Source organism: Ranitomeya imitator, chromosome 8, assembly GCF_032444005.1.
Source record: "Ranitomeya imitator isolate aRanImi1 chromosome 8, aRanImi1.pri, whole genome shotgun sequence".
NCBI lineage: Eukaryota > Metazoa > Chordata > Amphibia > Anura > Dendrobatidae > Ranitomeya > Ranitomeya imitator.
In genome coordinates, this window is record NC_091289.1 from 170,341,603 (window position 1) to 170,369,211 (window position 27,609).

At 44.7% G+C, this 27,609-nt stretch overlaps 1 protein-coding gene across 1 annotated transcript; it reads left to right on the top strand.

Annotated features, from left to right (window-relative positions):
• The first annotated feature begins 195 nt into the window (after nt 1-195).
• ZBTB37 (zinc finger and BTB domain containing 37) lies at nt 196-14,813 on the top strand. Its single transcript, XM_069737811.1, has 4 exons — nt 196-287; nt 8,112-9,067; nt 9,402-9,501; nt 10,756-14,813. Exons 2-4 carry the CDS (start codon nt 8,139-8,141, stop codon nt 11,302-11,304), a joined length of 1,578 nt encoding a protein of 525 aa, XP_069593912.1. The 5' UTR covers nt 196-287; nt 8,112-8,138; the 3' UTR covers nt 11,305-14,813.
• Nucleotides 14,814-27,609: the final 12,796 nt, after the last annotated feature.

The window sequence follows — 27,609 nt, forward strand, 5'->3', positions numbered from 1 at the left end:
TAATACAAAAATAATTTAAATTTGTAAATATCTGACATCAGTGTGTTTAGGTAACTTATGTAGTGTGGCGCCTGTTATAGATACCTCGTTCCTCATCCAATTGGACTTCCATTCCTCACCCAATATGGCTTCCAGTCGCCCCTCCCCTATGGTATGACGGACGCAGAGGGAGGCAGGGTTCACTTCCGGGTGAAGGAGGCAGGAGAGTGAAGGTATTTTGACATAGCACTTCCGGAGCGCTGTGTTCCGGCGGTGGCCCCGTCCCGGCCCGTCCGCGCCCCCCGGAGGTAGGTGGCAGAATTCAGGAGGGAGGGGAGAGTCCTCTGGGGAGGGGGGAGTGTAGGGCGCGGCCTGAGGAGCGCACACGTCATCCTCCCGGGAGGGGGAGGGACCGGTCCAGCCCGCCCACTGCCACCCCAGACAGCTGTGCCCGCCGCCGCCCTCCACCCTGGCACAGCTGCCCATGTAGTCACGTGTGGGCTCAATGGGTCAGAGATTGCTGGGAGTGGTAGTTCCACGAGAGCCGCACGCTGGCCCAGGGTGACAGCTCCTAATGGGGGTCAGGGGGCAGATTATGAGGGGCAGAGCTGGGTCTGGGCACTGTGGTGGTCTGCAATATGGCGCAGCGTGGGGGTCCGGTCATGACTGGGGTTTCGCCAGATATTAGATTTTCTGTAGGGTCCGGCGTAGTTTTTTAAGCAGTTGGGCTCGTGTCCCCCAGTAAGTGTCACTTCTCCATCATTGCACCGAACGGCAGTGGTCCGGGGCCAGACCCCCAACAATGTCCCCATAGGCTACGGCGGCACGGTACCACCCTGTAGCCAGTCTCAGACGACTTTCCCTTGCCGACATTACGGGGACATTTATTATTTTTTTTTACTTAAATGCATTCTTTTTTGCAATTGAAAATTCATTAAAAATGTTTGCACCGTTCGCCTTCCGCAGCCTCTCTTATTGCATTAACTATCTCTGGCTGCAGAATGAGGTAACTAGAAGCCTGTCAGTGAGCTCTTCTAATAGGGCGTTTGTATCCTCTTTATCTGTCTTTGAGCTGTTTTATGTCCGCAGATCACATCGGAGATGAGAGGAGCTCGGAGAAATACAGATAATGGAGTTAGAAACTCCCCATCAGAACTGTCTGCCTGAGGCTCTGTGCACACGTTGCAGATTTTGCTGCGGGTGCGCAGCAGTTTTCCATGAGTTTACAGTACCATGTAAACCTATGGAAAACCGAAACCGCTGTGCCCATGCTGCGGAAACGCTGCGGTTTACATTCCGCAGCATGTCAATTCTTTGTGCGCATTCCACTGCGGTTTACACCTGCTCCATAATAGAAATCCGCAGGTGTAAAACCGCTGGTGGAATCCGCATAAAATCTGCAGGTAAAACGCAGTGCCTTTTACCTGCAGATTTCTCAAATCCGCTGCAGAAAAATCCGCAGACCTCAAAGATACGTGTGCACATAGCCTGACAGATTCTCAGTTAACTCATTCTGCAGGCCAGCAATAGATACTGCAACACGCAGAGGCTGTAGAAGGCAAAAGGTGCAAAATCTTTAATGAAATCCAGTTCTAATAATTATTTTTGCTCCAAATACATGCATGTAAATACCAGAAAAAGAAAAAAAGTGAGCGGCACAGCTCGACTTTGCAGAGATTATAAACTCAATGTGGAGAGTTTCCCAACAAAAGGTAGTCCGATCAGGTGAAAGGCGGTGCTTGCGTGAAACAAAGTGTCCATGTAAATAAAAAAAATAGAAAAAACGCAATAGCACTCACCAATCAGTGGCAATTCAAACGTCCTTTATTAGAACATGCAGCAAATCATCTTCACGGTTCAAGGGAGGGAGTGAAAGTAGGAGTGCGACAGGCAAGACGACAAAGCGCTTCCACCGTGGAAGCGCTTGGTATTAGCGCGAAACGATCGTCGTCGTCTTGCCTGTCGCACTCCTACTTTCACTCCCTCCCTTGAACCGTGAAGATGATTTGCTGCACGTTCTAATAAAGGACGTTTGAATTGCCACTGATTGGTGAGTGCTATTGCGTTTTTTCTATTTTTTTTATTTACATGCATGTAAATGCAAATAGATAGATAATTGCCCCAAAGGTGTCCATATGGCATATATACTCACACAGCTGCAATCCTCAGAAATGTTCCTGGCTGCGTTACTTGTCTGGGTTTTCATGTCGCCGCACAGTCCTAGTCTAGTGCTGTGTTCACACTGCATCATTTTCTGTTGGTTTTTGCATGTAAAATGCCCCCTCAAAAATGGTTAAAAGGATGAACATATTAATTTTTATGTAAAATTACTCGCTGTTCACAGGTTCAGGCTTTTGAGCTTCTTTTTCACTTCAGGATTTCAAAAGATGCCAAGAGGTTAAAAGCTATGAGCAGATCGTCCTTCTAGGGGAGGCTCAAAAGACACATGGAAGGCGCCTGGGTGGTTTTTTTTTCTCAAAAAAAAAAAAAAATCCAGCGTTTTCTCTATTGCTTAATGGAGTTTAAAAAAAAATGGGGAAAAAATGCCACACAAACACTTAAAAATGCTGGTGGAAAAAACGCAGCAAAAACACTTAGTAAACTATTTATAAGGCTATATGCACACGTTGCAGATTTGACTGTGCATATTCTGATTTCTTGGCAGAAAACGCAAGTCAGAATCTGCGCCTTTTGGTCTGTGCACATGTTGCAGATTTTTGTGCAGATTTCTTCTTTTTTTTCCCCTGCAGATTTCCATTATGGAATGGGTGCGGAAACGCAGCAGATCTGCACAAAAGAATTGACATGGTCCTTTTTTTTAATCTGCTGTGTTTTCCGCACCATCAGCCATTGTACCATGGTACTGTAAATCACTTGCAGATCTGCAGCGTTTCTGCGCAGGAAATCTGCAAAAGAAGCTAAAAAGAAAATACACAACACTTTAGATAAAGTGTCTTGAAAGAGCCTCCAGCTTGAAAACGGCCGATATTATACACGGGGGAAAAAGACAGTGTGAACACACCTCTTCGGTAAACTTGCCTTCTTTGGGAGTTTTTGGAGACATTTTTTTTTATTTCTGAAATGGTTTTCAAGAGCTTTTTTTTCCAGGCAGCCTCATGAGCGGAGAGTATGTGCACATGTTGCAGATTTCCTGCAGATCTGCAGCTTTTTTTTTCCCCGCACAGAAACGCTGCAGATCCGCAAGTAATTTACAGTACAAAGTAAATCAATGGCAACAAAAAAAATGCTGTGCTAATGGTGCCGAAAAATCCGCACAGAAAAGCAGCAGATTAAAAAAAAAAGGACCATGTCAATTCTTTGTGCAGATCTGCTGCGTTTCTGCACCCATTCCATAATAGAAATCTGCAGGGGTAAAAAAAAGGAAGAAATCCGCACAAAAATCTGCAACGTGTGCACAGAGCAAAAAAAGGAGCAGATTCCGACCTGCGTTTTTTGCCAAGAAATTCAGAATCTGCACAGGAAATTCCACAGTCAAATCTGCAACGTGTGCACATAGCCTAAAGGAGTAACATGCAATCGCTGCTCTCCTTGTGACCCCATTGACTAGCAGTACTTTGATGTACAGCAGCAAAGAGCAATTTTTTTGGCTGTGCGGCCTGCGTGTCAGCCATAACCACCGTATCGCCCGACTTTAGGGTACGGCACACAAGGAGAAACACTGTCGATAAGCAATACCTATAGAAAAAGGCACAGACCGCACATCCAAAAAATTCATTGTCCCCCTTTTTGGTTACTTGGACCAGCTTTCCTCCCATTTGACACAGGTGTTTTTAATTAGCAGAAGGCCGATTTTTTTCTTTTTTGCCCTCGGTTCAGTCTGAGAATATGTGGAAGGTGAGTATTCCAGCTCCTTTCACCTGGTGCTGTGTGGCGGCCATTGCTGCTGTGGTTTTGTGCTTGTGGGGCGGTGTGACCTGGAGTCATGGGGACTCACAGCCTTGCAGCATGGGTGCTGTGGGGCACCAGGTCGCCGCCTTGCAGTTGCTATGACGCTGCGGCGGTGGTTGGCGCACGGCGCTGCACATTCCAAGCTCCTAAAGTTAGGGACCCCCCTAAAGGTTTGCCATGACGTGGCAGTGGTCTTCATACAGTCTGATCAGAATGTCAGTTTAAGAACCTCATGTCCAGTTTTGTATTTTTTTGTATTAGATCCATGTGTGATTTTTGGGTGTTCGGCCCAGGGCTTTTTTTTTTTTTTGCAGAAATGCTGTGGATGTTCAGTGCAGATTTGCATATGGAAATTGTCAGCAGATTACACGATTTATACAAATCTCATCTTCGCGCTGCAGCATTTTCCCCTCTCGGAAATTGATCCGTGATACAGATGTAGTAATTGCAGCCTGTGAGACCCTGTTGCAGAGTTGCCCCCTCTGCGGACACTCCGTTTTGGGGGGTTCTTCATAGGAAACTGCAGATTTTCTCTTTTTGATGTATAGTACAATCTCATTGCACACAGATCTTTCTGTAAGACGCCTTCTGATCTTTGTGGACACGTACGGCGCGGGTACTTTCCCCTACATCTTACTTGCATTCATTATTGTCTGTCTGAACAGATCGGTGACATCTTTTGTGATGAAATTATTCAGAGCTGGAGCCGGCGTCTGTTTCATATGATCATTTCTAATGACTTTTCTCAACTCTGCTGGTGCAGATGTAGCAGAGTTTATGTCTAGTGATAATGCAGGAAAAGCGAGATTATTGGGGAAGTGGATGGGTCAGATCACAAAACACTTATCTAAAAAGAAAGAAAATTATTAGGAGATACAGAAAGTGGCGAACGCCTGTAATACAACTCTGCTTAATATTTCTCATAATGATGAAATCTTTTTACATTTTTGGAAGATTCTTAGAAATTGCTCATTGCGTTGTTCAGGTACATAAGTAAAGATTATACTGTGTGTGTATATCTCTCTCTCTCTATCTATCTATCTATCTATCTATCTATCTATCTATCTATCTATATATATATATATATATATATATATATATATATATACCGTGTGTATATATAGATAGATAAATATAGAGAGAGAATCGATAGGTTTTCTCATGTTGGCAGAAAAAGGAATAATTTTACATTAGCTTGGATAATAATAATAATAATAATAAAAATGATTGCATTTAAAACTTAAAGGGGTCCTCTGCTGTGCATTATCCTTGTAAGATCTCATTCAGACGTCTGTTTTTTACGTACTAGAAACAGTCCTGGTTTTATCAGTGATTTTGTTCAGTTTCATCGGCGTACGGTCGGGGTTTTCTCAGTTTTTCCCCAAATGAGAAAAAAAAAAGTTTCTCTACCTTCTCCTACCTAGCAATCTGTGAAAATGGACAGAACGTGGATGGCATCCGAGTGCTTCCTGATTTTTTTATTTTTTTCCCCGGACCTATAGACTTTCGTTGTCAGTTTTGATCCTCTTTGCTTGTTATGCACTACGTTTTTGTTGCACAGTGTGGGAACTTCACCTAAGTGTTGAATTTCGCTGCAGCGCCTCCAGAGGGAAAAATAAGTATTACATGGTGTTAATTGCAATCAGTGGACTGTCTGTATAATACAGGACAGGTCCTCCACGTAGAGGTGCGCTTTGTATGTTCTTCACTATGGCCAAAAGATGAGGATCCTTAAAACCGTTCCCCAGATGTGACATTGATGACCATTCCATAGGAGAGAGGTTGTCAGCATCAGATAGTGAAAGATGGACATTCAGGCACCGATTCAATCAAGTGTTATTTCCATCTGGCAGTGGCTGACTGTGCAGCTCCATTCAAGGTGTAGCAGCCACTGCTGAGTACTGCAGAACAGCTTTCATTCTTTAGGCTATGTGCACACGATGCGGATTTAGTGCGGATTCGCAGCGTTTTTTTCCGCGCAGAAACGCTGCAGATCCGCAAAGTGATTTACAGTACAGCGTAAATCAATAGGAAAAAAAGAATGCTGTGCTAATGGTTCGGAAAATTCCGCATGAAAAACGCTGCGGATCAAAAGAAGGAGCATGTCACTTCTTTTTGTGCGGAACTGCAGCGTTTCTGCACCCTTCCATTATAGAAATCCACAGGGTAAAAAAACGCATGAAATACGCAACAAAAACGCACAAAATCCGCATTAAAAAACACGTCAAATCTGCACCTGCGTTTTCTGCCAGGAGATGCGGATTTTGTGCAGAAAATTCTGCACCCCAATCCGTAACGTGTGCACATAGCCTGTGAATAGGAGCTGATCTGCAGCAGCCGGCAGCGTCTGCTACACATTGCATGGAGCTGTGCAGTTCTCTTCAGATCTGGTAACAGCTGATCGTAGAGGTTTCCATGTGTCGGACCCCTATTGATCTGATATTGACAAGCTCTCCTATGGATGGATCATCCATATCTTTTTCCTGGAGAACAGCATTAACAGATCTCGCTCGATTAAGTGAGGATTTTGTATAGTGTTAATCTTAGTTCCGCTCATCAGGAGGTGAGCAGTGATGATGACCCTTCGCCAGGTATCAGCTAGCACACTGTGCCGGCAGGTATCACACACCTTTCCTGTTCATTATTGCACTTGTGCCCGTGGCACGCGCGTCGTGGCCGGAGTCTGTCAGCAGGACGTCGCCTTCCTGACATGGAAGTGAGAGTCAGTGTTGGAAAATCCGTTTCCTATACTTCAGAAACTCCTTACAGAGTATTTCTCCCAAAATATTATCTATTCTTATTTATTTCTAATGTTTAAGAAAATAATTACAACATAGACAAGTAAATATTTCACTTATCTGTACATACAGCCCTCATTTATCAAAAAATGGCCTAGTTTGTGCAAACTTTTAGAGTACTCCACCACTATATATCTACTTCTCAGCATTAGATCAATGTGTCAAAATGTCACAAGTCAATTCCATTTTTTTGTGTGCAAATTGTAACTTTTTGGTACAAAAGAGCGTGTGTCCACTGTTGCACGTCAATATAGAATTTTGTGCAACTTGCTACATTTTATGCCTGGTTGCAATATAAATGTGACCCTGAATCCAGCGATGCGTCACTTACTCGGCTGCTTGCTGTAGTTTTGATAAAATCAGTGTTTTATTAGCAGATTATGATCGCTAGAGGACTAGTAAACCTGCTGAGTCCTCCATATTCATGAGCTCTGTATAACCCGACCCCCCACTACTGATTGACAGCTTTCTGCCTAAGCACAGTGTACAGAGAAAACATTCAATCAGTGATGTGAGCGGGGTTATACAGAGCTCAGCATTTAGAGAACTGCTAGATCTGCAGCAGAGAAAACTGTAATTTTATCAAAACGGCAGCAAGCAGCCCAGTAAGTGACACATGGCTGGAATCAGGGTCTCCGCCCCTACATTATTCGGCTTTCAGACGGAGTAACAAAAAACTTGGTGACAGACTCCCTTTAATATATCAGAAAGGTTAACCATGCCCCCATTCATCATCATTTTCTATTTTGCTGTAGATATGAAAAGAATGATGTAATAAATGGTGTAAAACAATGATAATTTTCACATATGCAGTTTTAAAATGTTGTAATTTGCGCCCCAAAAATCGACATTGTGTTTTAGGTCTCATGCACACAGCAGGATATAGAATCTGTGCCCAAACTAACCCAGATAAGCCGCTTATATAAAGCTATGGATCCCGCACTGAAGCGTTGTGTGCCTCAGATTTTACATGGAGGCGCAGGGAGGCTATGAAATGAAAGGAAGTTTTGATCTGGAAACTTCAGGATGGACAGTAGTTATTCGGTAGAAGCCATAGCATAACTACTGCTTTGGTTGATTGAGTTTTGGGCATCATGCACACAGCAGAGCGGAAATATTCCCTCCGAAACGCATTGAATGTCTCTGAAATACAGCAAGAAATCCGAGACATATGGGGACAGTAGATGGGAAAGCCCTTCAAAGTCTATGGGTTCCCCTTACAACTCGGGGTGCATGGATCCGTGATGCTGCCATGTGCATGATGCCCAATAAATATAATGGAAAAGTGAAGTTTTGCCTGTAAGGCCATGCACATTAATGGCTTTAAGTCCACCAATTGTATATGGTTTGAGCACAGTGTCAACGTCAAGTTACCTACTTGAGAAATTTAACTTTTTTTTTTTCTTATCTTAATTCCACCCCTAGGGTTGAGTGCTTCCAAGAGGGGCAGCCATGGAGAAAGGAGGCAATATCCAGCTGGAGATCCCCGAGTACAGCAACTCTGTCCTGAGCCACCTCAACCAGCTGCGGATGCAAGGCCGTCTGTGCGACATCGTGGTCAATGTACAAGGCCAGTCTTTTCGAGCCCACAAAGTGGTCCTGGCCGCCAGCTCGCCCTACTTCCGAGACCACATGTCCTTAAACGAGATGAGCGCAGTGTCCTTATCGGTCATTAAGAACCCCGGCGTGTTTGAGCAGCTGCTTTCTTTTTGCTACACGGGCCGTATTTGCTTGCAACTCGCCGACATCATAAGCTACCTGACGGCTGCCAGCTTTTTGCAGATGCAGCACATCATTGACAAGTGCACGCAGATCCTTGAGGGCATCCATTTAAAAATTAGTTCACCCGAATCTGAAGAAGAGCTAAGCCAGAGCAGACCCAAACACCAAGAAAGAGTCCAGGATTCCAACCGCGTCAGTCAGAGTTTGACTCGTTCTATAAGCCCACGGCACAGCACTCCAAGACCCTCAGGGAATAGGAGAGGTCAGGTAAGCACTGTCCTGGACATTAGAGATTTGAGTCCAGCAGACGAGTCCACAAGTCCTCAGATGGTGGAGCAGGGTTCAGACGTGGAGGGCAGGGAGCCCATTTTACGAATCAACAGAGCCGGACAGTGGTATGTGGAAACGGGGGCAGCGGACCGAGGAGAACGGAGCGACGATGACATCAGAGTGATGGGGGCCCTCCGTATCAAGACGGAGAACCTGGATGAGTGGCTAGGGCCAGAGAACCAACCTTCCGGAGAAGATGGAAGCAGCGCGGAAGAGGTGACCGCTATGGTGATCGATACAACAGGGCACAGCGCTGTGGGGCAGGAAAGCTATAATTTGGGGTCCTCCAGCACCAAAGTTTCCAGGCCAACAAGCAGTGAGATGGACAGGTAAGGGACGCCTTAAGTAGACTAGTACAATCTTTGCAGCAGGTGGTAAAGTTACAGGCTGTGCCTTATGAGTGTCCATATGCAATATAAGCAGCATGGCCGACACAGAAGGGAACTGATCTAAAATTCTCACCTTACAGTTGGTCTCAGATAAAAAGTTGAGAATAAAATTGATAGGACCTTTTTTTTTTTTTTCTTCCAACCTCTGTTAATTTACAAACACAAGGACAAATGCATGCAATGGTGGTTCCAGGAAAACAAAATTATCTTACACTGTTGTATAATTTCATGAGACCTTTCCTAATATTTTCATTTTTAACCTCTTTCTCAAAAGATTCAGCCCCTCCGGTAGTGTGGGCCCCATGCCGGAACGACACAGAGCAAAGAGTGAATCTCCCCGGCGGCTGGAGGAACCAAAGCAACACAGCAACCAGGTGGGTGGTGTCCAGAGTCATTACAGCGGGTACGTTAGAATAGATGGAAAAAAGATATTAAGCATTCTGTAGAGGGGTACTTGTCAGGGGCGCATGGCGCAGGTAAGGTACAGCTCTATGCTACAGAGCTGGAAATGGCAACTTCTACTCTTGTGTTTCCGATCTTATAAAGTGATGGTACATTGTTAGCATATGCCGTTACTTTATGATCAGCTGTGGTCTCCACCTTAGAGGACCCGACCCTAGATCGTCTCCTAGGGTTGGCTGGGCATTGATGCTGTGGTTTGGATTCTGTTAAAAAAAATAATCATACTCAACTGCTGTAACCCTCCTACATGCAGCGCAGGCCCCTCCGTTATCAATGATGTCACCGTTCAATCAGCCACAGCGTGCGATAGGTTGCAGCGGTCAGTTGACTTGAATAGCACTGGATGATGCCCGTACAAGTCGCCTGACAGCTGCAGCCTGTCACAAGTCGCAGCGGTCCTGTGACAGGTTTAATGGTGACGTTGCTTCCAGTGTCGACTACGGAGCGGGCCTGCACTGGATCCAGGAGAGTGACAATAGGCAAGTATGATTTATTTTTGTTTCATACAACACCTTTACGTTTCCCTGCACAGCAGCACTTCCACCCCACCTACCTGTAAGGGGTACTGCATTTAGCCTCACTCACGTAAACCACAGAAGGCTAGAGTGCTACTGCGCAGGAAAACAGTATGGCGGACACGTCACCAAGCGTTGCATCCCTTCATTCTCAAGATCACTGGGGGGGTTCCAGAGCTCAGACCTCCACCCATCACAAATAACCCATTTTTCCCCTTTCCACGGCAAACACCCTTTTTTATTTCTTGTACATCTGCAATATCTGTTGTTAAAGAGTTATGGGTTTTGATGGAAGTTGAGCAAAAAGATTTGCCGGAGCTTCGTCCAGCGTGCAACATGCTGGTCCGTGGGAGTTTGCCAGTGCAGATTTGCGCGACCGGCACTCGCATTGCTGTCATCATGTGAGCCTCTTGTGCTTTCTGGACCTCTGCGATGCTCATCGTGCCTTAGCAGGGGGCCTAGTAATCTCAAGAGTCGCCCGTCGTGCCAGCATTCGAGTGCCGGCTGGGGAAGTTCCCGATACCCCGGTTGAGCTCCTATAGAGTGAAATAAAAATTCCCACAAATCCTTTTGGTCAAGTTCTCGGCCATTTCATGTTACAATGATTCTACTCTCCTTTTCTTCCGTCTTTCTCTTCCCCTTCTCATATAGGGAGATGAAGGCGGGGTGATCGGAGTGAGCGGTTACGTAGAATATCTCCGTGAGCAAGAGGTATCTGAGCGATGGTTTCGCTACAACCCGCGATTGACCTGTATTTACTGCGCCAAATCTTTCAACCAGAAGGGCAGCCTGGACCGCCATATGCGGCTTCACATGGGTATTACTCCTTTTGTGTGTCGAATGTGTGGTAAGAAGTACACCCGCAAGGATCAGCTGGAGTATCACATACGGAAGCACACAGGCAACAAACCCTTCCACTGCCACGTATGTGGGAAAAGCTTCCCCTTCCAGGCCATCCTCAATCAGCACTTTCGGAAGAACCACCCTGGCTGTATTCCTCTCGAGGGTCCTCACAGCATTTCTCCCGAGACCACCACAGTTGTTACTTCTAGAGGTCCGGCCGGAGAAGAGTCTCCTCCACCCCACGAGGAAACTGGCGGAGTGGCACCTTCAGCAACGGCTGAGGTGGCATATGGCGGTGAGGTGGCATATGGCGGTGAGACGGCTCACGGCTCTGTGTCCACTACCGGACCAGACTGAAAAAAAAAAAAAATATTGATCTATATATACAGGAGGACACAAGTTGACTAATTTCCTCCCTTTTACCTCAGCAAAACTTCACAACAGTTGTATCCTTCCCTCCTGCTCCTCTCACTTTCCCAGTGGAGTTCTCATGAGATCGGCTCCTGGGGGGGTTATTTGCTGAATGCAGAAGTTTTGGGAAGTTTGCCAAATTCAGAGAAATTGTATTAGCTTCCTTTGTGCTCCTTTTCCTTTTTAGACCTCAAAAACCAACTATCTCACCCGCTAAGGAAACGAGCGACTGTTTTTTTCTTTTTTTTGTAGGTGAATATGTTTTTTTCAAGTACAGTCGATAACTATTGGAAATCATGTACAGGAGCATTTCGGGGTGGTGCGGCCTCTATCAATGATGCATTTTTTTTTTTTTTTTTCTTCTGAATCAGACGGTCTGGTCTGGCCTTTAAAAGAAGTTTGATGGTGCTGTCCTAGGAATATTAGTAAGGTGCTTAAAGATACTTCTGTAGCAGAGTCAAGGACTCTTCCTGTGCATGTACGAGAAGTGCGAATTGTGAAGTAACGCTGAGCGATGGCAGATTAGGAGGCAGCGATGCAATAAGTAGCCCTTTTTTTTAGATACCGGTGCCGTGTTTTGGAGACCACTCTGAACAGGGCCGGATTTAGGTATTATCTATGCCCCCCCCCCCATCCAATATCCACCCGATGCATCAGCCACCACTTGCCAAGTAATGGTATGAAGCTTTGCCAATCCTTCCGCGCAGCAGAATGTAACTAGGAACAGATGCCATAGACGCACACGTCAACGAGCCAAAGTGATGGTAATGAGCAGTAGTGCCAATAGTTCCAGCTTCCATGGTATCATAATGGTCCCGTATGTTGGGAAATAATGTTCCTCTGCTGATGGTATTTTTTTTTTTTAAAAACTGTTTATCGCCAGTCTCAATGCTTTGTTGCTTTAAAGGGAACGCTCGTCTTTTACCAACACGTTTTGTTAATTTTTCTGAAAAGAAAAAAGCTCCACTAGGAGAAGTGGGTTGTCTCAACTGTTAAATGGGTAAAATTGCAAGGTGTTTGTAAAAACAAACATCTGTGCAATTTACCTCTTGTTAAAAATTGTCTCGGTTCTCAAGTACGAAAGGATTGTTAATTTTATTGTTTACTACCCATGGCGTAGGTTACCGACCACCTCTGTAGTCTATTAGCGGTGGCTGGTTTCCTAGGCAAGGGGCACAGGCTTGCAAGCTGTTTGCTGTATGCACCAACGAAGCTGGCTGGATTCGGCGAGCTTCAATCCTCTGCGCTTCCAGCGGCATGGAAAGAGTGCACCGTTCAGTCCGTACTACTAGTCTGAACTGTCAATCATCTTCAGGAGAGCACTGGGAGGCAGAGGACCGGTGTGCGCTCCTGAAAGAAGATTAGACAACCCTTTTAAAGGGAATCTGTCACCAAGTGTTTGATATGTAATCTGAGAGCATAATGAAATAGGCGCAGGGACCCTGATTCCAGCGATGTGTCACTTACTGCGCTGTGTTTTCCTGCTTCAATAAAATCAATATTTTATCAGCAGGAGATTATCACAATAGGACTAGGTGTCTCGTACTTCCTGGTCCGACTCCACACTCACAACTGATTGTCCTCTTTCTGTCAATATAGAATGTACACAGAAAGCATCAGTGATGTTGGATGGGGTTATATAGGGCTCAGCATTCCTAGATCTGCAGTAGAGAAAGCTGTGACTGTTGCACCCAGTAAACTAAGTGATCCATCGCTGGAACCATGGTCTCTTCCCCTACATCATGCTGCTGTCATATTACATAGAAAAGCCTGGTGATAGAGTCCCTTTAAAAGTAGTTTTACCAACCTATCCACAGTGATCATGTCTGATCCTTTGGATTCCCATCGATCACAAGAACGGGGTCCCGATCCCCCTCTCATGTTTGCATGTATCTATGGAACAGAGACGGTCAGTGCTAAAAACACTGAATACAGCAGCAGAATTCACGTATGACCGCGCTGTTTAATTTACTCCTGACAAGGGTGAGGTGTGACGGGAGATCAGGACCTGCATTCTAGGGAACATTTAAAGGGGTTATCAAAACTTGTAGTTAAACTCTGCAGTCCCTCTGTGTGTCCGCAGACTTGTGAATCCTCACAGCACGGGCAGGCGTGTGAGTGCATGCATGCGGTCACATGCCAACTAGACGTGCACGGCCTCACTCATTGCAAGTGAATTGAGCGAAGCCGGATAAGTCTAGTGGGAATGTGACTGGAAGTATGCAAATCTGCATTGGAGAATCTTAAGGCTGTGTGCGGAAAGGTGTGCAGATTTTTCCGCACTGATTTTTGGTAAATCCGCACTGCGGAATTACCACGGTTTGTGTGCGGATTTCGCCTGCGGTTTTACACCTGCGGATTCCTATTATAGAGCAGGTGTAAACCGCTGCAGAATCCGCACAAAGAATTGACATGCTGCGGAATGTAAACCGCTGCGTTTCCACACAAAGAATTGACATGCTGCGGAATTAACAACAACGCTACGTTTCCGCGTGTTTTTTTCCGCAGCATGTGCACTGCAGATTTTGTTTTCCATAGGTTTACATGGTACTGTAAACTCATGTAAAACTGCTGCGAATCCGCATCAGCAGCCAATCCGCTGCGGATCCGCTGCAAAATCCGCAACGTGCGCACATACCCTAAAAATGCAAACTGTGCGCACCATTAGGATTCACCAGTCTGCAGTCACATAGCCTGGACAACCCCTTTAAATTTCTTTAATGGGAAAACCCACTTTAGGAAATCAATGTAAGAGAGAACGTTCCCGAACAATCACTTCCCGTAAATAATATATATACTTTTACCACGTTGAGATAATTGTACATTCCTCTCCCCTTCAGCTTTGGTTCCTGAACCAGATGTCTCCTTCCCTTGTCCTGTGTCATCTCTACCCTGCGATAAATCCGGCCCTTCCACTGGGTTGCTAAAAAAATAAAATCCGCAATGCCTTCCTTTCTCCTCGGCATCCATTGCCTTACCAGCTGCCTGCTTCATGGGTGCAAGTAAGCTACTTTTCGATGTTTTAGATGGAGGCTTTCCCACCAACTCTGCAAGACAGAACCATGTTTTTTGTCGGAAAGACCCCCTCCTTTTTTTTTCATATGCTTATTTATAAATGTTCCATTCGCACTTTTTTTTTTTTTTTTTAATTTTATCAATTTCGTGAACAAGGGAGGTGCGCGCCATCGACCCTAACGAGTGAATCTGCTTTAACACAGCCGTTTTTTTCAGTGCACATCCTCATCGCGCTCCTTATATGCCGCGGGCGTGTGGATTCGGTCCGTCGAAAGCCTCGTGGCACATATGACGTTAGCGACAGTATTTCATATATTTATTCTCTTTTTTCTTTTGTTACCTACAGCACACAGTTTATATTACCGAGTATCATTTGTTTTGTACCGTTATGTTACATTTGTATTTAAAAAAAAAATTTTTTATATAAAATAATGACAATACGCTTTTGGCTTTTATCCGGCAAAGGATTTTTTTTTTTTTTTTTTTTTGCAATTTTCAGAAATGTACAATGACAGAACGTGAATGGGTTGTCTGCTAGAACCAAACCTGTTAGAGCAGTCTCCTGACTGCGCTCTATTAACTGCAGTTATCAGCCAAATCCAGCTTGGCTCATGGCTCTGGAGAACCGCAGGTATAGAAAACGATTTCAATTCATCATCTATTTTATCAGCATGACTCTCGGAGAAAAGGTTTTCCAAACAGGATCACCCCCTTTAAAAGTCTTAAAGTAAAATCGCACTTTCACAAAACTTTGGACGTGTCTCCCTGAGACACTGGGCTACGTAGAAAGTATATTAGACCCATCTCTAGCACTTTTATTTTATAAGGCCTGTCCCACACGTCCAGATAATTCCGGTACAGGAAAAATCGGTACCAGAATTATCCGTGTCCGTGTGCTCACGTGGCACATCAGTGTGGCACATGTGCGGCATCCGTGTGCCGCCCCTGTGCCGACTGGATACCACACGCACCGTGCAGGAGACAGCGCTACAGTTAAGCGCTGTCCCCTGCATCTGGTGCTGAAGCCGCCATTCATTTCTTCTCTCCAGCAGCGTTCGCCGGAGAGAAGATATGAAAAATCTTTTTTTTTTTTTTTTTTGGTGATTAAAAAAAAAAGATCCCTGTCTCCAACCCCCTCCCACCCCTCTGCTTCCTCTCCTTGCCGCAGCTTCTCCTGTATGAGCGGTCACGTGGTACAGCTCATTACAGTGATGAATATGCGATTCCACCCCTATGGGAGGTGGAGCCGCATATTCATCACTGTAATTGTCGGCACCACGTGACCGCTCATACAGAAGAAGCTGCGGCGAGGAGAGGAAGCAGCGAGGGAGCCGGGTAAGTATTTTATTACAGCGGGGGGGGGGGGGGGGGCGCACAGGGGGTGGGAGGGGGTTGGGTACAGGGATCTTTTTTTTTAAACACCAAAAAAAAAAAAAAAAAAAAAAGATTTTTCATATCTTCTCTCTAGCGAACGATGCTGGAGAGAAGAAATGAATGGCGGCTTCAGCACCACGCTGGGGGGACAGCGCTTACTGTAGCGCTGTCTCCTGCACGGCACACGGACTGCACACGGACAGCATCCGTGTGCGGTACGTGTTTTACACGGACCCATTGACTTTAATGGGTCCGTGTAATACGTGCACTCCCACGAACACTGACATGTCTTCGTGTTTTTCAAACGGACATACGGTCCGTGAAAACACGCTGACATGTGCAGAGACACATTGATTTCAATGTGTCTACGTGAGTCAGTGTCTCCGGTACGTGAGGAAACTGTCACCTCACATACCGGAGCCACTGACGTGTGAAACCGGCCTAAGGGGGTTTCAGCAACTGGATCAGCACACTCATAACTTTGGACGTGCCTTTATGACATGTGAAAACTTTTCCGAAAGTGCAGTTAGACTTTAATTCAAGAAATATTACTACTTAAAGGCTATTGTCGAATAGTACTTTATAAATGCAAGCAATTTTGCAATTTACTGCTTATTGAAATTTGCATCCATTCTTGAGCTATTAACATTTTTTCTTTTGTTTACTTCTCGTTGCCTTGGAGACCGACCACCGCAACATGAGCAGTGCTTACAAGCTCATTTCTGTTTTTTTTAAGCTGACCAGGATCCCTGGAGCATGTCGTTACCGCCTAACCCCAGTCAGCTTTAGTGCAGTGCTTGCAAGCTAGATCGCAGCAGTGGTCGGTCTCCTAGGCGACAAGCTGTAAGCAAAAGAAAAGTGTTAATATCTCAAGAACGGCTTTACATTTTAATAAGCCGTAAACTGAGAAAGTGCTTGTTTTTACAAGCCCTATCCAGCAATATCTATCCATGAAGATGCAAAATAATCCTTTCAAGGGCATTTTCCAACTTTGAAACTGCAGATTAATATAATTTAAGAGGCTGTTCACGGCTATTAGTGACCCATCCTTCTGGTACTCCCCATTATCCAGATCTTAAGGAGGCTGGATACACAAGTTTGTACACTGTGTAGTAGCCAGACTTGGTTGCTGCAGGTCAGCTTTTTTAAGGGAATTAGAGCAGCGATGCAGTACCCAGGAGTGACCACTGCTCATGGTGGGCGCTGTAGTGTTCCTGCTCTGAACACTGTGTACATCTGACAGCTGATTGGTGGGACCCAAAATGACTGTTATTGATTGATATTCATTAATTATCCTTTGACTTGGTAAAGTCCTGGACCACATCTTTAACTTATCCTTCAAAGTAGGAGCCTTTTAAACTCTGTATGAAAAAAGCAAGTCTTGCATTTATGGCTCGTAGCCAGAGCAGTGCCTAATAGCATTTATTACATCTGGAGGACCGACCTGTTCATGCATTTCACATGCAGCCTATTAAAGGGGTTGTTTTATGTTCTTTGTTGAGGAGCGCATCGATATTCTGCCTTCCAGTTTCCTGGTTGTGAGGGGCGGAATGCTCTCTTGAGGTTTCATCATTCAGACCAGCTGCATTGTTGTGCCACTGGTCCAAACTTTGTGCTTTCCTATGCCCCAAGCATAAGCAACATGGAAGGAGCGCAGAGGGACATGGAAGGAGCGCAGAGGGACATGGAAGGAGCGCAGAGGGACATGGAAGGAGCGCAGAGGGACATGGAAGGAGCGCAGAGGGACATGGAAGGAGCGCAGAGGGACATGGAAGGAGCGCAGGGGCATGGAAGGAGCGCGGCGGCATGGAAGGAGCACGGCGGGACATGGAAGGAGCGCGGCGGGACATGGAAGGAGCGCGGGGGCATGGAAGGAGCGCAGAGGGAAATGGAGGGAGGGCGGGGGCATGGAAGGAGCGTGGGGGCATGGAAGGAGGGCAGAGGGACATGGAAGGAGCGCAGAGGGACATGGAAGGAGTGTTGGGGCATATGGAAGGAGCGCAGGAACATGGAAGGAGCGCAGGAACATGGAAGGAGCGCAGGAACATGGAAGGAGCGCAGGGGCATGGAAGGAGCGCGGGGGCATGGAAGGAGTGCGGGGGCATGGAAGCAGCGCAGAGGGACATGGAAGGAGCGTGGGGGCATATGGAAGGAGCAGAGGAACATGGAAAGAGCGCAGGGGCATGGAAGGAGCGCGGGGGCATGGAAGGAGCGCAGAGGGACATGGAAGGAGCACAGAGGCACATGGAAGGAGCGCGGGGGCATGGAAGGAGCGCAGGAACATGGAAGGAGCGCAGAGGGACATGGAAGGAGCGCAGAGGGACATGGAAGGAGCGCAGAGGGACATGGAAGGAGCGCAGAGGGACATGGAAGGAGCACAGAGGGACATGGAAGGAGCGCGGGGGCATGGAAGGAGCGCAGGAACATGGAAGGAGCCCGGGGGCATGGAAGGAGAACATGGACACCGAAGAAGGCCAGATCCAACATCAGAGCAGTGCTTACACGCTATATATATATATATATATATATATATATATACATATATATATATACATATACATATACATATACATATACATATACATATACATATACATATATATATATATATATATATATATATATATATGCATATATATGCCTGCACCTAAAATAATCATCAGCAGTGGCTGGTAACTTAGGCAACATGCAGTAAACAATAGAATTAGGAGAGGATTTTTTATAAGGAGTACGGTAAATTGTAAAGTTGCTTGTTCCTACACGCACTTTTTCAATTTTTATGCAATTATGAAATGAAGCAGCCCTTTTACTGGTAATCATGGTGGTGCTGCATGTGGTTTGAACTTTTCCAGATTCCATCCCTGATTGCATCAGCAGCGAGATCCTGCTGATCCTAAAGAAACGCTTAAGACAGCGAGCCCTAATATGTCCTATTCCTCCAGGAGAGGTGACCTCACTCTGTGAATTAGTGATGTCACTGGTTACACTGTGATGTAGGGTGACATACGCCGTTGAATGGCGGCCTCTGTCATATAGGGGACATCTGCTGTGGGTTCTGTCCAAAGTATTGGCTTCATCCAGGAGTAACTCATCTACGAGCGATGGCTTTTCTCTGCTGTCCTTTTTATCCTTAGCGTTGAATTGCTTTATTTCTTTTTTACGTCTGCCTTTTGTTTGCAGCTACGACGAAACAAGAAGGCCGACGCTATGGCTTTATCTTGAGTGTATATGAAGTGGTAGTATCCAAAAAAAATAAAACCCTGGCCCTAAGGAAGCTCAGGGCTTTGACTCCTTTATTTACCACTTTCCTCTCGGTCCTGGATTTTGGCATTGTGCAATGAAAAGATAGAGGTTTGCTTGGATGGATATTTTCCAGTTTTACGCTTCTAGGTAGATAGAATATGATATTGGGCCTCTCTTGTTGTCGCATGTTACATTGCTGGGTCTGGGAAAGCAAGTAAAGGACTCTCTTTTCTGGGCTTAGAAATGTGTTTTTTGTTGTTGTCATCTAACCAGGAAAAGTAAACCCCAATACAATTAAATAAAAAATAAAAATTTCCTAATTCTAATTTTGCTAAAATCCTATAGTGATGCAAAAAAATTGTATTAATTTGTAAAAAAAAAAAAGCACTTTAAATGGAAAATAGCCTTATGTGCAGCAGCAGTTTGGTCATGTAATGATTTCTCTGCAAAAAATAACCGGGCATTTTTGGGAGCTGGGTCTCGGGTGTTGGTCCTACCACATTTCAGTGTATGTACAAGGAATCTGTTACTGATTGAAGGGCAAACTTGCACAAGGAAGGCACAAAATGGCACTTAACCCCTCCAAAAATAATTGGGGTAGTAGGGGGTGTATACAGCATTAGACACATGGACATGGATTGAGATAAGATTATTATTCCCTAATTATCTTTTTATCCCTCCTCCCCCCACCTTCCCCTTCGAGTCTTGCAATATTTTGGGAGTTTGATCCGATCCATACAGTAAAATGGAAATCTTATTGTTATGGGAAACTTCAGGAGCAGATTGACGTTAGTGGTAGCCCCCCGTTCCAACTTGGACCCTCTGTCACAGCCCCATGTAGATCCACGGCTCTCTCCACTAGGCAGCGACTACGCTAGGATCAAGCATGGTCACCTCTCCTCTTCTTTTCGGTTGAAGAGGATCCCCAAAAAGCCACCGGAGAGGGTCACTGGTGGAGGCCCCTTCCCCTGTAATCCTTAATTAATTCTTAATTGGCGTTGAATGGAATGGGAACAGATACGGTCGGAGACGTTCAGATGTCATCATGTCCTCGGTGTATCTTTGGGAGTCGTTGACTAATGCCGGTCATATACTGGCCAAATATGACCCGAGAGAATTAGACAGGGGTGGCCAATACCGTTGGTGTAACCTGTGCACTCAGGGGCTCAGGATTGTAAGGGGGTCCCACTACCACATTAAAAGCAGGTGGAATTGGGCTTTATAATGAGCTATTGGACTGCAAAGGGCCCACTTCTTGTTCTTGCTAAGGGGCCCTCTTCTGTCTGTGTCCGCCAGTGGAATTAGACCTGTAAGACCAATTTCACCCATCCATTTCTGGTGAGGAGACCCCCAGGCAGTCCGTGCATTGCGAAACACAGTTGTGCAAAACCAACCCGAAGAGTGAGATACCGAACGCTTCCAATAATCATGAACACTCTCTCCATGCAAAAAGAATCGTAATTTACTTTTCCTATGGAAAGCAGAAGGTTTGTGTTCACCACTCAGGAGGTCCAAGGATGGACAGATGTCAGCAGACCATATTCCTGGCAATGACCACCTTGTATTTTAATAAAGGGAAAGAATGAAACAGATGTACCCTCCATCCTATATACTGTTTTTTTTATCTCCCTACTTATATATATTATATTAGAGTTCAGCTAAAACATTGAAGTATCAGACTGGACGCCAAACCTCGGGAGAGCGAGTCTTTTTGCTCAACTCTGATATATATGTTCTCTAACTGTATCAAGTAATTGAGTCTACACCTTTCTGAGTCCCTTAATCTTATCAGAACAACCGTTTCCTCTGTAAAAGGGGTTCATCTTGGGGACTTTACTGTAGTTTCAGGTATCATTGTTTTTCTGGTCAGTATATATGGTTCTGTTTTTTATAATACTTCAAATTTATTTCTTGCATGTGAAGGATGAGGCTCAACAGGATCCCTGGTCAGATGTTAGTGGAAAGGACTTGTATGCAATGTCGCAAGTGTTTTACGGGTGCAGTTACTTTAAAAGGTAATCTGTCAGTAGGATCCACCCTCCTAAGCCGTCTGTATGGACATGTCCGTCATAAAAAGTTGAATAAAATTATACCTTTTGATATCTGCAAACTGATGTCTCAATCCAGATAAATCCTCTTTTTCTTATATGTAAATAAGCTGTTAAGATCTATGGGCCGGACATAGATCTCCCTGAGAATCTGCCTCCAGTGTTTATTTTAAATAAAAGGGGGTGTTACCAGTGTGAAACATGTAATGACTGACAGTCTGATCTCATTGCAGAGCTGTGTGTGAATATAACTAACACAGTACAGCAGAGCTGAGCCTTTTCTCATTACAAACACATCTGCAGTTGTCCTCTCGCACTGCTGTCTAATCGCTTACCTTCATGCGAAATACCAGATGGAAGCTAATGAAACGTCAGTTGTAATCAGGCACAGCTCTCTGGCTGAGTTGACAGTGCTGGGAGAAGAGAGCTGCAGATGTGTTTGTAATGAGACAAAGCTCAGCTCTACCGCACTATTTTAGTTGTTATCACACACAGCTCCACAGTGAGATCAGGAGAGCAGACTGTCAGTCATTACATGTCTTGTATTGGTAATGCCCCCTTTCATTTATAATAAGCTCTGGAGGCAGATTCTCAGGGAGATCTATGTCCAGCCCATAGATCTTAACAGCAAATTTACATATTAACAAAAACATGGATTTCTCTGGAAGAAGACATCAGATAGTAGATATCAAGGCATCATTTTATTCGACTTTCTATGACCTACATGCCCATATAGACAGATAAGGAAGGTTGATCCTACTAACAGATTCCCTTTAATATCAGAAGTTTTGATTGCTGGAGGTCCGGGAGGCTGATTTACATACATGATCGCAAAAATGAAGGGGCAGAAGAGCTTAGCTGAACTGTGCTCCCTTCGTTTCAGGGATCATTAGGGGGTCTAAGCACTTTGACCCCATCCACCTCATTAAGGGCTTGTGCACACGTTGCAGATTTGGTGCATTTTTTGCCATGCAGATATGGTAGCAAAATCCAAAGGAATCCTCATTCCAGCAAAGTGCAGAAAATAATCTGCTGTATGTCAATTCTCATTTTTGCCTGTTTTTTACCATTGACTTCACTCAAATCAAGGAAAAAATGCACCAGAAACGCGCTTTTTTTTGCAGCTGCATTTTTCCTGCCAAAAGATGCAGAAATGATGCATAAATTTCTGCATCCGGTTTCTTAATGTGTGCACATAGCCTAAAACTCCTGACTTGACTTTAAGGATGGGTGCAGAATGCATGGTAAAAACAGGTACTTTTATTGTTTTTTTTATCCAGACTTGTCTTCCTGCGTCCGATATGACGGCCGTGTGGAGTCAAATGTGAAACCAGATACTGTAACGGACCCCGTGTATTAATGCTACTGTCATAACACTGAGGAAGCTATCGCACCCACCTAAATAGCTTTCCCCCAAAATATCTTCCTTATAACACAGCTGTCAAGAGTTAAGTCTGGATCTCGGATCTTTTTTTTTTTTTTTTTAGCCCCCAGGAGAAATTTAGAGGATGTGAATACCCCTATGAAGTTATAAAGTGACATACTTCAGCGTATCTCTGAGATCTCCATTGATTCTTAGGCTTTGTTCCCACAGAGGAGTTTTTTTAGGCATTTTTGGAGCAGATCTGCCCCCAAAATCCTGCTCGAAAACCGCTTCAAAACCATGTAGAAAACTCTTCTGAGTCATTTCCATAGGAAATCCACTTTAAGAAAACACTCAAAAACCTCCTCTTATGAACATTAAAGAGGCTTTCAAAAATACCCGGGTGAGAAAAAAATAAAAGTGCACGTAATTTTTTTTTTCAACATAGATCCTGATGGAATTTGCTCCAAACTAAACACGTCCAACTAAAAAGGCTCCAAAAATGCTATAGGAAAAAAAATACAACTTCAGTCTCGAAAACCGCTGCAGGAAAAGAAAAACTGCTCCACAAACTCCCCATGAAAAAAAAGGTGCTTTCTGCAGGAAAAACTCCTTAAAACCCCAGATCACAGCACTGTTTATCTGGCTCTGTGTCCAATTCATTCTCGTGACCTTATGAACGATGAGGGTCCGTCCGCTGAGACCCCTTACCGATCATAAAGTGATGGCTTATCCTGTCCTATGAGATGGGAAATCTTTAAATGTAAGCAATAAATCTTTCAATTCACTCACCGCCAGCGTAGGTCTAGAAAACCCAGCAAAAAGTTGCATTAGTTTACATACAATCATAAATCCCCTTTTTATAGTATTGTATAAATACTGCAGTCGTAAAGGCAATATGTCAGTAAGTTTTTTCTATGTAATCTGTAAGCAGTATGATGTAGGGGCAGAGACCCTGATTTCAGCGATGGTTCACTTAGAAGGCTGTGTTTTTGTTTCAATAAAATTAGTGTTTTATCAACAGGAGATTATCACTAGAAGACTAGGTGTCTGGTGCGTCTTAGTCCAACTACACCCTCACCACTGATTATCAGCATTCTGTCAATATACAGTGTACACAGAAAGCAGCCAATCAGTGGTGTGGGCGGGGTTATACAGGGTTCAGCATTCTGAGATCTGCTACATCTGCAGCAGAGAAAACTGTGATTCTATCAGAACTGCTGCACCCGGTAAACTAAGTGATACATCGCTGGAATCAGGGTCCTTGTCCCTACTTCATGCTGATGTCAGATTACATAGCAAAAACATGATGACATATTCCCTTTAAAGGGAATCTGTCACTAAAATGAACCCCGACAGAGTGCATATATGGGCTAAATCTAAGGATGCTTTTATATCTTCTATCTGTTGCTGCATTCCTGAGTAACTAGCACTTTAAGTCATATGCAAATGATGCGTTATGTAATGATTTCTTTGCCTGGCACCTGTGCTGGACAGGGAAAAAAATAACATAATGGCACAGTAGCTCCTTAAGCTCTTAACGCCTCATTTACATATGAATTAAAATACTAATGATATGGGAGTATGAATGGGGGAGATCACTTTACCATTTTTTTTTTTACAAAGCTCAGCTGTTTGTGCTGCAGAACTTTACTTAACTAAACATAAAGTTCTTGTCTGCCATGTGATGGATGTAGCAGCCCAGTCGCTGATCACTAATTCTATAGAACTGCTTAGCCCACATATTGCTTGCCACAGTCCCCTCTCTAACCCTCCTGTGGTCTCATCACTCCCACGGAGTGGGGTCTGTGTCCTTTCTTGGGCTTCATTAAAAAAAAACACAGTACTAATGAGAGCGTAAATGGCAAAGCGAGTTGATACTTGCCTAGCGTTGGGGGAAGACTTGGCGCACACTGCGACTGAGGCAGTCGTATGAGCAGAGATGCCATTTTGGGGAAAAACTTCAAGATTTGAGTGGAGACTAATGTAAGCGATCTTAGCCCTTCGGCTGCTTTAACCTTCGTCCGGCTGAGTAGGTACAATTGTAACTATTCCGTTTTAAAATTGCAATAACTTTTTTTTTTTCCGAAAAGCCGTAGAGTGCTGAAATTTCGTGACATCTCTGCAGTTTTGGTCCAGAATATATTGGCCCAATTTCAATAAAATATATATGAAGGACGGTACAATTGTACCTCTGCAGCCTGTTAACGTTGTAAAATTATGCAGCCTGACGAAGGTTAAGTGTATGCTTATGTGGGCAAAAAAAAAAAAGTACAGATATTCCTTGAAAGGTTGTGGTCACTTTTGGCGTAGAATGATTTTTTACATATATGAGTGGTTACCTTTTCGTAAAAGTGCACTAAGATTCAGTCTGCAATCTTCATTTCTTCACTCATTTTCAGACCATCTGATATGAAGTTTGTATCCTGATCCAGGCTTCAGAGTTTTATTGTGTGGGAGCGTGTCTCACAGTAATATAGGCTGGGTGGGAGCATGTCTCACAGTAGTACAGGCTGGGTGGGAGTGTCTCACAGTAAGGCTGCTGTCACACTAGCAGTATTTGGTTAGTATTTTACATCAGTATTTGTAAGCCAAAACAGGAGTGGGTGATAAATGCAGAAGTGGTGCATATGTTTCTATTATACTTTTCCTCTATTTGTTCCACCCCTGGTTTTGGCTTGCAAATACTGATGTAAAATACTGACCAAATACTGCTAGTGTTACGGCAGCCTAATACAGGCTGGGTGGGAGTGTGTCTCACAGTAATACAGGCTGGGTGGGAGCGTGTCTCACAGTAAGGCCAGTCTCACACATCCAGATAATTCCGGTACCGAAAAAATCGGTACCGGAGTTATCCGTGTCCGTGTGCTCACGTAGGCCATCCGTGTGGCACATGTGTGCCGACTGGGTACCACACGGAGCGTGCAGGAGACAGCGCTAGAGATAAGCGCTGTCCCCTGCATCTGGTGCTGAAGCCGCCATTCATATCTTCTCTCCAGCAGCGTTCGCTGGAAAGAAGATATGAAAAATCCTTTTTTTTTGTTGTTTTTTCGTGTTTTAAATGAAGATCCCTGTCCCCACCCCCTGTGCGCCCGCCCGCTGGTAATAAAATACTCACCCGGCTCCCTCGCTGCGTCCTGTCCTCGCCGCAGCTTCTCCTGTATGAGCAGTCACGTGGTGCCGCCCATTACAGTCATGAATATGCGGCTCCACCCCTATGGGAGGTGGAGCCGCATATTCATGACTGTAATGGGCGGCACCACATGACCGCTCATACAGGAGAAGCTGGCGCTGAGAGGACGCTGCGAGGGAGCCAGGTGAGTATTTTATTACCAGCAGGCGGGCGCACAGGGGGTGGGGACAGGGATCTTTATTTAAAACACGAAAAAACAACAAAAAAAAAAGGATTTTTCATATCTTCTTTCCAGCGAACGCTGCTGGAGAGAAGATATGAATGGCGACTTCAGCACCACGTGGGGGGGACAGCGCTTACGGTAGCGTCCGTGTGCGGTACGTGTGTTACACGGACCCATTGACTTTAATGGGTCCGTGTAATACGTGCGCTCCCACGAACACTGACATGTCTCCGTGTTTTGCACACGGACACACGGTCCGTGAAAACACGCTGACATCTGCAGAGACACATTGATTTCAATGTGTCTACGTGAGTCAGTGTCTCCGGTACGTGAGGAAACTGTCACCTCACGTACCAGAGCCACGGACGTGTGAAACCGGCCTAATACAGGCAGGGTGGGAGTGTGTCGCACAGTAGTACAGGCTGGGTGGGAGTGTGTCTCATAGTAATACAGGCTGGATGTGAGGTCTGTGTGTACCCAGATTACTGCTGTCTGCACTCACTTAGTATCGGCACAGCTTCTATCCTCTGCCCCTTATTTCATCCATCTGTTTTGCTCCTTTTCTTTAGCTTTCTCTCCACTCCATAAAACTTTAGATACTTTTGCCTCTCAACACTGCAGATGTGTATACAATCCCCTCGCTCCATGTAGCTCTAACACCGACAAAGGAGAGAGCAGTCAGAACCAGGAGCGATCTGTATCTTTGTAGATCACCCTGATAAATTAAGAACTTACAGACACTGTGCAGCAGCAGCAAATTGGTAGAAAATGTTTAATGAAGACTTTTTAGAAAGTTGCATAACTTTACATTTAGGAAGCAAATAAACGATAATTCTGTGCGAAGATGCACATAGGCTATAACCTGTCCACTGCTTTGTGCACCATGTGCAGCAAGTTTACAGCCCTCACTGTTGGACAGTTTTATTGGATTGCATGTGACACTAGATAGAAAGCGATGTGTCTGCCTGTTACAATCAGATTACATTATCCCCGCTCCTCGGGGGCCGGCTCTCCTTCATAGGTTATTTCTGATTAAGGACTATAAGAGTGTATATTTTAAGCTAGCCTGAAGGCAAGATTGAATTTTGATTTTTGGATGTATCGTAGTTCATTTGCATATCTTGTAGCACTTCTCATCTGTGAATTTAGCCACTGTGACATTTAGTAGTCCAGATACATTTCAACACTGGAGTGGAAAGGGACTCCGCTCCTTCTGCCAGAATACACTGGATCCGGTTCCTGTTTTACCTCCCACTTTCTGATCACTGAGGTTTGCGGTCTTGTTAGGAGGTCAGAAGGCACTACGCTCAGTTATTTTCTGTATGAAGTGATCATTCCAAGTAGGGCTTTGTTCACACTGTACGTTTTTGTAGCGCTTTTTTTTTTTCTCTTGCCATAAAAAGGCTGCGTTTTACAATACCAATGAAGTGATTGAGATCTCAAAAATCTAACGCACATATTTGTTCTATTCTTTTGGGGGGTGTTTTTTGAGCTCCAGGCCCTTTTTTTTTTTTTTTTTACAAATAGGCCGTACTTCGATTCTCTTCCCTTTTTTTTTTTTTGCAGCAATTTTCAACCATCCTAATGAATTGGAAAAAAAAAACACAAGTAAAAATACACGCTTATTTTAATCAGCTGTTTTTCCTGCCAACATTCTGTTTTTTGCAAGCAGAAAAAAATGCTGCAAAAAACAACCCGTGAACACACTCTAAGGAGTATTTATGTGATGGTGGGTATTTGAGATTAGGGGGGAAAAAAACCTCCTTTTTTTGTTTTTTTTTTTCAGAAAATGGCGCCATCTGGTCCTGCAGCACAATCAGAGCGCTCATTCAGACCAGCCTTATTCATTTTA